This window comes from Engraulis encrasicolus, chromosome 15 (assembly GCF_034702125.1).
Source record: "Engraulis encrasicolus isolate BLACKSEA-1 chromosome 15, IST_EnEncr_1.0, whole genome shotgun sequence".
Classification (NCBI taxonomy): domain Eukaryota; kingdom Metazoa; phylum Chordata; class Actinopteri; order Clupeiformes; family Engraulidae; genus Engraulis; species Engraulis encrasicolus.
The window spans coordinates 53,153,259-53,165,758 of record NC_085871.1 but is presented as its reverse complement, the minus strand read 5'-3'; the positions used below and the strand labels follow the sequence as shown (position 1 = coordinate 53,165,758).

General features: G+C 44.6%; 2 protein-coding genes across 3 annotated transcripts in view; both read right to left on the bottom strand.

The window, feature by feature from the left end:
* The window catches only part of creb3l2 (cAMP responsive element binding protein 3-like 2), a 68,276-nt gene extending 66,363 nt beyond the window's left edge, over nt 1–1,913 (bottom strand). For both annotated transcript variants that reach the window (XM_063217659.1, XM_063217660.1), the window contains exon 1: nt 1,753–1,913. In XM_063217659.1, the coding sequence (XP_063073729.1) occupies nt 1,753–1,851 (99 nt within the window). In that variant the 5' untranslated portion in view covers nt 1,852–1,913. The remainder of the gene's footprint in view (nt 1–1,752) is intronic.
* Nucleotides 1,914–3,126: 1,213 nt separating this feature from the next.
* Nucleotides 3,127–11,869, bottom strand: ssbp1 (single-stranded DNA binding protein 1). Its single transcript, XM_063218086.1, has 7 exons — nt 11,756–11,869; nt 11,232–11,301; nt 11,051–11,108; nt 9,961–10,101; nt 6,855–6,942; nt 4,635–4,723; nt 3,127–4,031 (listed from the first exon to the last, which is right to left on the bottom strand). Exons 2-7 carry the CDS (start codon nt 11,253–11,255, stop codon nt 3,988–3,990), a joined length of 444 nt encoding a protein of 147 aa, XP_063074156.1. The 5' UTR covers nt 11,256–11,301; nt 11,756–11,869; the 3' UTR covers nt 3,127–3,987.
* Nucleotides 11,870–12,500: the final 631 nt, after the last annotated feature.

Here is a 12,500-nt window from a genome sequence, read left to right as displayed (position 1 = left end):
GGTTCTATTATGGCCCCCCTTAGGCAGACCTAGGCAGACCTAAGGACTGTTCTATTCATTGTAGGAGCATTATGACACGGCCCTTTAGGCAGACCGGAACCTGGTCGCGTTAGGTGCCCATAGAAACCTATTATGTTGGCATATCTCTATACTTAAAGAATCTCTGATTCTATTCTATTTGGTCTTCAGTGTGTACAGGCGCTGGTTAAGAAGATTCTGTGCTTGTCTGCAAAAGATCAGCTAAACTGTAACAACCAATACGTAAACATGATCTTTCAAATCTGCACAAACCTCAAAGATGTTACATGCTATGGTACATGGTACAACTTTCTTGGAAGTCTTTGAGGGTGGAGAAGTTTGGAACATAATTTTGGAACATACAGTAATTTTGGTTTGTACTGTACGTTCTTCTGCCTTACACCCCAAGTCTGTTTGAACTGTTTTTTTTTTTTCCAACACCCCCCGAGCCCCCCACCTCCACTCCGGCCACAGCTAGCCCACCTCTTCTGAGAAGCTCCCAGAGACAGAGCCCTCGGGGTCCCTTCTCAGAAGTGCAGCGTGGTGCGCGGTGAGCTGGATAGGTCTAGGGCCTGGGCTGTCATTACATAACTACTCCAGCACTTTTGGGTACAGTCGAAAAGTACAGAGAGGAGAGCGGGGGGGGGGGGGGGTTGGGAGCAGAGGAGAGTGGGGGTGGGGGGGGGAGCAGAAGAGGGGCGGGGCAGAGGGGGGCTACATATGGAGAACATGTGGGCCAGGCTGACTGACTCTGACTGTGTGTGTGTGTGTGTGTGTATGTGTCCAGCCTTGCCTGGTGTGTGTGTGTGTGTCTCCAGTGTGTGTGTGTGTGTGTGTGTCCAGCCTTGCCTGGTGTGTGTGTGTGTGTCCAGCCTTGCCTGGTGTGTGTGTGTGTGTGTGTGTATGTGTGTGTGTGTCTCCAGCGTTGCCTGGTGTGTGTGCGTGTGTGTGATTGTGTGATTGTGATTGTGTGTGTGTGTGTGTGTATGTGATTGTGTGTGTGTGTGTGTGTATGTGATTGTGTGTGTGTGTCTCCAGCATTGCCTTGTGTGTGTGTGTGTGTTTGTGTGTCTCCAGCCTTGCCTGGTATGTGCGTGCGTGCATGTGTGTGCCTGGTGTGTGTGTCTCCAACCTTGTGTGTCTGTGTGTCTCCAGCCGTGTGTGTGTGTGTGTGTGTGTGTGTGTGTGTGTGTGTGTCCAGCCTGGTTGCCTGCTCTGCCTATCTCTCCTCCGCAATCAGCAGCGTCAGCGTTTTTCAAGCGGAGTAAAAACCAAACACGCTACCGAGATGGAGAACTAGGGCACGCACATGCATGCATGCATTCATTCAAAAAGCCACACCATGTTGCATACAGGGCCAGTTACCGTGACCAGGCAGGTATGCCATTCATGAGGCGTCTAAAATCAGATTATTTTAAAGGGACGCCGGATGAGCCTTGCACCCTACCCGCGTAAAGACTAGACTGCAGCCTTCGTCCGCCCTGAGCAGCATGCAACAAGTGTCAGTTTCAAAAGACTGCAGACGCTGATGGCGAACAACAGTGTATTTCGCTGGATTTTTATCGGCAGACGACTCGAGTCAACATCTCGTTTCTTCCCACATCCGCAGCAGCGCCAGATGTAAGCAACACAGGATGCCAAATAGGCCATCTGACGCAAATTATTACCATCACACCAAAACAACACGACACGACGCGTAAACAACTACACCGCTGATGGTTCATGAATACTCACAGTGCTGTATAGAACGCCCTCGCTCTCTCCAGGTTCCGACAGCTCGCTGAGGTTCCGATCCCAGTGTAAAAACTGCTCCCCGCTGTCCAATATCTCCATGTCTGTAGCCTGCACTAGTGGGTCACGACTGAGGTGCCGATGTGCGTCTTGTGCGTCAACAGGCGATGATGGAGAATAATACTAATACGAGGAGAATACGATGTTGCCAGAGCGCAGTGATGGGCAACAATGTAGCCTATTCTATCAAGAGGAAACGGCAACAACTAACTTCTCTCGGTCTTCACTGGAAAAGTTGTGGTCACCCCCAAATAACTAAAAGCGGTCTCTGAACTTGTCTGCGCACACAGTTGCGACACACGACTCTCTCTTCGGTCTTTGGTCACAGCAATCAAACGTCTCCTGCGTTAGCAAAGTCCACTGTCTCGCAATGAATGGCAACGCTAGAGCTAGCTATTCCAGATTGATTAAGGCTGAAGTTTACGAGTTTATTGTGTCTCGCCTGCAGTAATGTAAAGCCTGCGCGTCGGGACTTTCTCTTCGGTTCCTTGAGTTGAGGTGAGACGTGAGAGGCAGAGCTGTTCTCAGACCAGCAGGAATGCAAGGGGGCGGGGTTAGGGCTGGGAGAGAATGGGATCATTATTTTAGGTGGAGACGGCTATTGGCTCTGCTCTACACCCGAGGAATGCGGCAACCTCAAACACACAGCAAGCCATGATCCCCCCTACACACACACAGCGTTTATTCAATTATACTTGACAGACGCAGTAAATCTAAACTCTTAATCATATGTGCGCAACACTCCACCCCGCCCCCTTATTTATCCCCCAGTATGAGCGAATAGGAGGCGTCGATGAGTTTAAAACAATAGTCCAGAATGGAACTGAATGACAGCCTACTAGAGCCAATGGCGTTACGTTTCCTTATGCATCATTTGATTGACAGCACTGCTGTCCACTAGGGGTGGACTTGTGCACAACTTTCGACCAACCCAGTTGAGACAAGACTACCAAATGGCAAGAGCCCGCCTTTCATACACATTAGAGGCGGGTCCTTGCTGGAACAAACACAACACCACATCTGAGAGCGGTGAAATAAATGTGACAGTTGTTCAAGTCAATAGTATCCTCACTTGAACTACACACCATGTGAGACTTGCTCCTTTGCTGATCTTGAGAAACTAAAAAGTCTTAAAAAGTGAGTCTGATGCAATATGAAGTTTACATAACAAAAATTGTCAAGACCTTGCATCATGCAACACGACTCTGCAACCTCCCACTGTCGCATTAAAAAAGACAACGTGTGTTTAAGTTGGAAACCAGAGACTTGGCTAAAGGCAGAAACGAACGTGAGACGAGGCAAAATAAGAACAGACCGTTTGAGAAAAGAAGAGTATATTTGACATAATAGATATACAGAATGGGCATTTTGTTTAACATGGTTCATATAAACTGGACATCACATGAATAGAAGTGCTTCTCTTGCGCATCGTCTTTGTTTCTCCTCCGCAGGGACCAGAGAATATATTTACATTACCGAGAACCAAAACCATGCAAAACTGACTGCAGGTGCTGAAACCGTCACTTGAGAAAGAAAACTGAAAAGTCTTATCGGAGGGGACACTTACTTCCAGTGTATAGCCTTTACCATATTCAGCTGGTTTCTGAACAGGGTATGAATCATATTCATCTTTTCAATAACGTTATGAAAGTAGAATATGAGTAGGCTATGGAGACTGCTATCCAAAACACGTGCTCCTCATTGAGAACTGGTAGCCAGTAACATCATAACTCGTCAAAAGTCACACAAATTTTCCTGTATGTTTAAATCTGTGTGGTGTTTAGTAGTTTGGGGTTTGCAGTCTAGTTTTTATGACTACTGAAGGAGGTTGAAATAATAAATTGTGGGTGGAAATGTTCTCTTTATGTTGACACCATGAGACTGTTTTAAACATCCCGTTGTCTGGCTGTCTAGTCTGGTGGTGTTGGTTTATAGAGGCCGGTGTATGCAGTGTTTTGGCGCCACCTATTGGTCAACAGTGTGTTTGCAGGCTGCAGTCCAGTATATTGGCGCCCTCTGGCGGTTAAAGAGGGTCATGTCCACAGTCACCATCTCAAAGCTGTTTCAGCTTCAAGAACTTCAGGCACCAAAACGAAGTCTACAATAAGAAAAACAAACAAACATGACGAATAAAAAGCTGTTTTGGTGTCCTTCCTCCTTCGTACTTGCCAGGGAACTTCACATCTTGTCCCGGATATTGTCACTCAGAAAGACGATGTTATCTGGAGGAAGAGAAAAAGAGAGGGATGGAGCAGTTTATCAATAGGCACTCAGCTGACAGAGAAAAATAAACACCCTCTCATGTGACAAAGCATTCTTATTCTGTAGTGCAAGTACATTTTCTGAACTTAGATAGTTTTATATAGACAGTGCACGTGCATGGCTCACAAAAACAAATACATCCCAACGTGCGATGTCCATTTAAATAATGATTCACTTCATGATTTTCAAATGTAAATAAATTAAGCTTAATGCTTCCAATAATATTCCTGATATTCCCACCTGTGGTGATGTTGATTACTATGACAACACTGCCCTGTGATGATGGTGGTTACTATGACAACACTGACCTGTGATGATGGTGGTTACTATGACAACACTGACCTGCAATGTGGTCACTATGACAACACTGACCTGCAATGTGGTCACTATGACAACACTGACCTGTGATGATGGTGGTTAATATGACAACACTGACCTGTGATGATGGTGGTTACTATGACAACACTGACCTGTGATGATGGTGGTTACTATGACAACACTGATCTGCAATGTGGTAACTATGACTACACTGAAGTGATGGTGGTTACTATGACAACACTGACCTACGATGATGGTGGTTGCCTGGCGTCTGACGTTGTTCTTGTCCACGTACTCTCCGTAGTCCAACTTCCCCTCCACCAGCAGCCGCGACCTGCCAGACAGGAGACACACAGGTTACCATGGAGACAGGGGACACACGTGTCACCACGGAGACAGAAGAAACACGTCACCATGGAGAATTGACTGTCACAATGTAGAGCAGAGTATTACCAGGGTGACCAGTGTCTCCATAGAGACCTAGCCTGATTATCAACGACTTTCAAATCTCTTTGAGACTTGGTCTGAGTCTGACCTAGAGCATAACAATTTATGTGTCATAAATGGCATGGCTGACCCACCTCCCTTGGTCTGCTACTGGTCGAGGCCACGAAAGGCTGTGCCGAAGTTTAAACGAAACATTTTCTTAGTCCCAATACAACACCTCTGCTTAGACCACGTCACTGCCTTGAACAGGCCTCTACCCAGGGCCATTGGAGCTGCTCAAAGCTGATTGCTTCTCAACAAAATGGGTGGAGTTCCCAATTTCTCTGGAGCTCAGAAATGATATTTTTATTGCTCCTGGCCACACTAGGAGCAACGTGGAAGGTGTTGTTGTGTCACTAGGAGGGCGCAGGCTGTGTAATAGATACCAGCTATTGGCAGCAGGAGTACTCACTTGGACTCATTATGTTCATAAACAAAATCTCACTCAACTTTAGACATTAAACCAAATGCGGAAACACAAAGTGGAGATTGCCACACACATTCCCTTCCCTACTAGTAGGTGATTACAGGACTAGTATTAAGACGTCTCCACGTACCCCTTCTTGACGTACTGGTAGGCAACATATTATATTAAGGCATCTTAAAAGATTAGTATTAAGACGTCTCCACGTACCCCTTCTTGACGTATTTATAGGCAACATATTATATTAAGGCGTCTTAAAAGACTAGTATTAAGACGCCCCCACGTACCCCTTCTTGACGTACTGGTAGGCCACATATTATATTAAGGCATCTTAAAAGCCTAGTATTAAGACGTCTCCACGTACTCCTTCTTGACGTACTGGTAGGCAACATATTATATTAAAGATGGCCTCTCAACGTCATTTAATTAATATTGCCGTGTTCCCAATTGTTATTGAATGTGTTACGCGTTGGTCCTGTTTTAAAAAACGTTCTGGTTGCTTTGTTTCAAGACGTTTTTGCAAGCTGGCAAGGTGGCTTGTGGAGAAACGAGAGAGTGTTCTGTGTTTCTCGTGGAAATGAGTCTCTGATTGGCTCACTCCTCCTGCTCTCGAAGAAACGCGTCTCTGATTGGCTCAGTCCTCCAGTTCTTGGAGAGAATGTAATGGGAAACAGAGTCGCCACTTCCCCGGGTGGTACTGCACTATAGGGGCGCCAACGGAGGCGTGCAGGCTCCATTCAGGGCTGTGCTCTTTCGACAGCGACCCCTAGGCGAGCTGCAGGCACGGAGCAACCAGAGTGAGCTGGCTTTATGTATGAGGCTTCATGCTGTGTGTGTACCTGAGAGTAGCAACCAGCTGATAGCTAAGCTAAGCTATGTTTCGGGCCACCAGACGTTGCTTGTTTTGAAAACAAGCAGAAAAAAAATACTCGACATGTTTTTAGATAAATGGGTCGATATAAACCTTTGTGGGCAACGCCTTCTTTCGACGTGACGAAACACAGAAAGGCTTTCGTGATTCGCTCGTTTCTCTGCATTATTTATGTAAATTGGGAAACACCGGGAAACACAGCCAGGAGAGTTGACGCACCGCTAGGAGAGCCTTGCAAGTGAGTTTAATTTGGGGTGACCGTCCGATCTTCGAAAGGAGTGAGTAAAACTTAGTTTTATCGGAAGTTGGCCTTTAAGGCGTCTTAAAAGACTAGTATTAAGACGTCTCCACGTACCCCTTCTTGACGTACTGGTAGGATATTAATAGACTAGTATTAACATTAAGACGTCTCCACGTACCCCTTCTTGACGTACTGGTAGGATATTAATAGACTAGTATTAACATTAAGACGTCTCCACGTACCCCTTCTTGACGTACTGGTAGGATATAGACTAGTATTAACATTAAGACGTCTCCACGTACCCCTTCTTGACGTACTGGTAGGCAACATATTATATTAAGGCATCTTAAAAGGCTAGTAATAAGACGTCTCCACGTACCCCTTCTTGACGTACTGGTAGGATATTAATAGACTAGTATTAACATTAAGACGTCTCCACGTACCCCTTCTTGACGTACTGGTAGGCCACATCCCTGAGGCCCGGTTTGAAGACGGAGATCCTGTGCCACGTCGTCTTCTGGCTCACGTCTCCTGAAAACAACAACATATTCAATCAGCTTCTGCACTGATCACATCCTGAGCCTTTTCCAACTCGCATCCTCTCCACTAGTGGTGTGGACTGGCACTGCCCTCACGATCCGATTCGATCACGATTCAGGAGGGAGCGATTTGATTCGAGTCTATGCGATCCGATTCAATTCTACAATGCATTACATTTCTACTGAAAGCAAAGCAAATAATCAGTCATGATGAGGCAATACAAGTAGTCAGATAGATACTGAGCAACAATGTATTGGCTGTTTTCTGTATCAGTCTTGCAATGTTTTGAAGTGCTTTTATTTCATTTAACATTCATTTGCTCCCGAAACATACATGGAAGTAATTGAAACTTTAAAAAAATGCTGGATCAATTCTGGATCGTCCATGCTCCGCAGTGGATTGCATCACCGAATCGATCATTGTTGACACCACTACTCTCCACTGACTCTGGTAAGTTACAAGATGAGCTGATAGCTGGACCCTGCCATGGCTTAACGGTAGGGCAATGGGTTACTACGCCGGCAACCCGGCCTGCTACACGGATCCATTGACTTTCACTAGCTTAGCGACATACTCCCCCTGTAGGGCAGTGTTTCCCAACCAGGCGTACGTGTACCACTAGGGGTACGCGATCACACTGCAGGGGGTACTTGGAAAAATGTTATTCTATGGGTTACTACGCCGCCAACCCGGGTTCGATTCTGGCCCGGGTCATTTTCCAATCCCTCCCTCTCTATTTACCCCCGCTCGTCTCCCGTCTGTCCTTCACTGTCCTGTCAATAATAAAGATGAAAAGCCCCAAAAAATACTTAAAAAAAAAGATGAGCTGATGTTCAGTCAGCAACTTACAGTGCCCTCCATAATTATTGGCACCCCTGGTTGAGATGTGTTTTTTAGCTTCCAATTATTATTATTTTTTTCTAAATAATATGGGACCTTAATGGAAAAAAAGAGAAAAATCCAACCTTCAATACAAGTGCATTTATTCAGTGGGGAAAAAATCCCACATAAAGAAATAATTATTTGACATCAAATAATGTGTTTCACAATTATTAGCACCCCTTGTGTTAATATTTTGTACAACCCCCTTTTGCCAACAAAACAGCACCTAATCTTCTCCTATAATGTTTCACAAGATGGGAAAAGACAGAGAGAGGGATCTTTAGCCATTCCTCTTTGCAGAATCTCTCTAAATCATCCAGAGACCTGGGTCCTCTCCTCTGTACTCTCCTCTTCAGTTCACCCCACAGATTCTCAATGGGGTTGAGGTCTGGGGACTGAGATGGCCATGGGAGGAGCTTGATTTTGTGTCTGGTGAACCATTACTGTGTAGATTTGGCCATATGTTTAGGGTCGTCTTGCTGAAAGACCCAGTGACGACCCATCTTCAGCTTTTGGGCAGAGGGCAACAGATTTTGATTTAAAATGTCCTGGTATTTCAAAGCATTCATGATGCCATGCACTCTAACAAGGTTCCCAGGGCCTTTGGAAGCGAAACAGCCCCACAGCATCACTGACCCACCCCCATACTTCACAGTGGGTATGAGGTGCTTTTCAGCATGCGCATCTTTCGTGGCACGCCAGACCCACTTAGAGTGTTTGTTGCCAAAAAGCTCAATCTCGGTCTCATCTGACCAAAGCACACGGTCCCAGTTGAGGCCCCAATACCGCTTGGCGAACTCCAGACATTTGCATTTATGATTGTGAGTGAGGAAAGGTTTTCTCCGTGCATGCCTTCCAAACAGCTTGTTGGTGTGTAGACAGCGCCTGATGGTTGATTTGGAGACTTTGTGACCCCAGGATGCTACCATTTGTTGAAATTCTGTAACAGTGAGCTTTGGAGATCTTTTGATTTCTCTTACCATCCTCCTCACTGTGCGTGGTGGCAAAAGAAACTTGGGTCCTCGTCTAGGCTTGTTTACCACTGTTCCAGTGTTTTGAACTTCATAATTATTCATCTCACAGTGGATATGGGCAGCTGCAGTTGAGTGGCAATCTTCTTGTAGCCTCTGCCTGACCTGTGAAGGTCAACGCACATCTGCCTCACTTGTATGCTGTGTTCCTTTGTCTTTCCCATGTTTAAGAGTGGATAAGAGAAATGTCCTCGGTGTCACGTCATATTTATACCCCAGGGAAACAGGAAGTGATGAATTACTAATTAAATGTTCCTACATACTCTGGTAAACTTTGTAAACTACTGTAGAAATGACAGAAATGCTTCAATTATATTTATTTCCTGGGAATTGTTAAGGGTGCCAATAATTGTGGAACAGGTGATTTAATGAAAAATAATTATTTTTCAGTCAGGGATTTTTTTATTTTCTTACAATTCATTTGAGTTGAAGGCTACATTTTCCTACAATTTTCAGTGTGACAGTATTCTTCTGCAATAAACACTGAATTTATTTTAAGGCTTTTAACACATCTCAACCAGGGGTGCCAATAATTATGGAGGGCACTGTATCTGTCTTATCTGAGACTTCAGCCAGTGTTCCTTGCCAAACACATTTGCACAGAGTAAAGTATGATTTTGGCAAGCAGTACAAGCTATAAACCATTTCTCATTGACAAGCACTTAGGTGGCACTGGATAAAATAGCTTACTTCCAAACACACTCATACACACCTCGTCTTGGTTGTGCATGTATGTACAGGGGTTAGGCAAAATAATGGAAACACCTGTAATTTTATTGTGGGAAGTTTCATGGGTCAAGTGGACTAGCCTGTTGGCCAATCTTCATTCATTGCAAATTGCACCAGTAAGGTGAAGTGTGAAGGCTCAATTAGCAGGGTAAGAGCACAGTTTTCCTCAAAATTTTGCCACACTCATACAAACCTTGTCTTGGTTGTGTGTGCGTGTGTGTGTGTGTGTGTGTATGTGTCAGGGATGCCTCCCTCTGCCGAGCGCCACATCTTGTTGATGGTGTGTGTGTGTGTGTGTGTGTGTGTGTGTGTGTGTGTGTGTATGTATGTATGTATGTATGTATGTATGTGTGTGTGTGTGTGTTACCTGTGTCTGGGTTGCCTCCCTCTCCGGAGCGCCACATCTCATTGGTTGCCATGGAGAAGATGGTGACGGGGTTCCGTCCATCCACCTGCCTCATGACGGGGTCCTGCCCCACGCGACCCAGCAGCTGCACCTTGTTGATCGCTGACAATACAAACAAACAAACAAACAAACAAACATCTTTCAGATAAACACCCCACACACCCCAATAGCAGAAGTAAGTATACCCTTTTTATTATACCAAAATGGGGAAATTCATGTGTCGCAGCACCACAACACACCTAAAGTGTACAAAAAAACCTGACTACAGTGGCGCAGCACGCTAAGCCCCCCTCATTTGGGCTTGCATGCCCACTGGGACCCCGGTTCGAGTCCGGCCGGGGTCATCTCCCGATCCTCCCCTGTCTCTCTCCCACTCACCATCTCAGACTGTCCTATCAAATAAAGGCATAAAAGCCCCTAAAAATATATATTATATATATTTTTTAAAAAAACTGACTACATACACATTAACACAGATGCTGGTTGATCGCTGACAGCAAACTTTGTCACAAGGGCACACCACATCACAGGCTTTTTTCAATGTGCAAAGATGGCAGTACAGTAGATGCACCTTGTTAGTGGCGATACAGCACCACATTGCGTGAAAGTGAAAGCCCATTGGGAAACTCCTACTCCCATTGTCATTGTGACACAGCACTCCACAGCACACAAGTGAACACTGCACTGCAGACAACGAAATTGCATTTATTCCTCACCCGTGCAAGGGGACAGCCCTTAATGGTGCCCCTAGGAAGCAGTGCGGTGGGACGGTACCATGCTCAGGGTTCCTCAGTCATGGAGGAGGATGGGGAAGAGCACTGGTTGATTACACCCCCCACCAACCTGGCAGCAACCTTTGGCCTACAAGTCTGACGCCCTGACCGCTTACACATGACTGCCCTACCGCAGTTATCGTGAATTATTGTGTCATTGTGCAATCACAACAACAGTAAAACTGCTGATAAAAACAATACGAGGACATAACAATGCAATGCCAACAACAACATAAGGATGCAAAATGTTTGTCAACAACATGAACTGTACAACTCACATCGTTCCAGTATGAGGGAAGCATCTGTCGCCCTGTGTCGGACAAACTGTTGGACAATCTGCGAACAACAGCCAGAAGTAACAGCAAAGTCTTTGTTAATTTAAATTCATGTTTGATGTCATATGCAGAACTCGAAGGTGTTACTGATAAATGTGACCGTGTGGTCCAGCAAATCGCCCACCTGTGTTGTGGCACGCCGCAACATCTTCTGTTCTGTGATGGGACGGACGTCTGATTACTATCGGTTTTGCCTTTAGAAATGATACACAAATTACACGTTTATAAGGCACTTTAGTGTAAATGTCTTCATTGTGTGCATAGAGAAAATCAAGTTCCTGCAATCCATTGATTAAGTCAGTTATCCCGTTAACTTCTGTCTTGCAACCATCTCATTTGCAATTACTTATTACGGATTTCGAGAGCAATGATGAGGTGTCAACTGATGAAACACATGTAAAGGAGAACAGATAGAATCACTCATTTATTACCTGCTGGTGACCTAATCAGCAAGTGTGAATGGCTGAAAGTGACAAACCCACTAGCCGCTTTAGCGAGCATCCTGCGATAACCTTACGAGTGAAATGCATTCACCAATGCTCTGATCACTAGAATTACGACACAGTACAATAATATTAAATAAGTTGTGTGCAACGGCAATTCGTTTCGATTCTGTAAATCTGTGAATGACAATAGTTCAGTACTTACACGCTTGAAGTTGGTGGACAGGCAACTCTTCTGTAACACACCACGCTTTTTCCGGTACGTCTTCAAAAACAGTCCCCTAGAGCCGGTGACCTTGTCGTACAATAGTTCCTCTTCCTTGAGGAGGTTGATGCAACTTCTGGTCAATGTTTTATAATGAAACTTTATTACTTTATGACCAGATGACTTTGTGATATCTATAAAATGTGGGGAAAACAAGTGTTTGAACATGATTTGTATTGTTTTTACTGTACTGTAAAATAAACAAACGAAGAAACAAAGACACTTTATAAGAAATGTTATTTTGACTTGAGTTTATCATGGACACATGGTTTTATTGTGATATATCCAGAGCTCGAGTTGTAGGGGGATGGGGGGATGCGTTAAAATTGCACTTTAATAACTGAAATTCCATCTCTGACCATCCCCCCGATTTGATTTTATTTTACATCTTTTTATTATCATGTAAAAATAAACAGAAAAGAAAGACATAGATAAAGATATTGGTTTTATTTTGAGTTTATTATTATTTCATTCAGTTTCATTCAGCTGTACAGGTGAACTCTTGTTTTGTTTATCTCAACTCACAGAGAGAGGACAAGAGACATTCCATTTACAAAAAAAATAGAAATACCTGCATGGAACTAGGAACATGTACAGATTCATCAAACATCATCATCATCATTCAGTATCATGCATCCAAAACTCATAATTACACCATTTAGGCTACAGTAGGATTCAACACAGA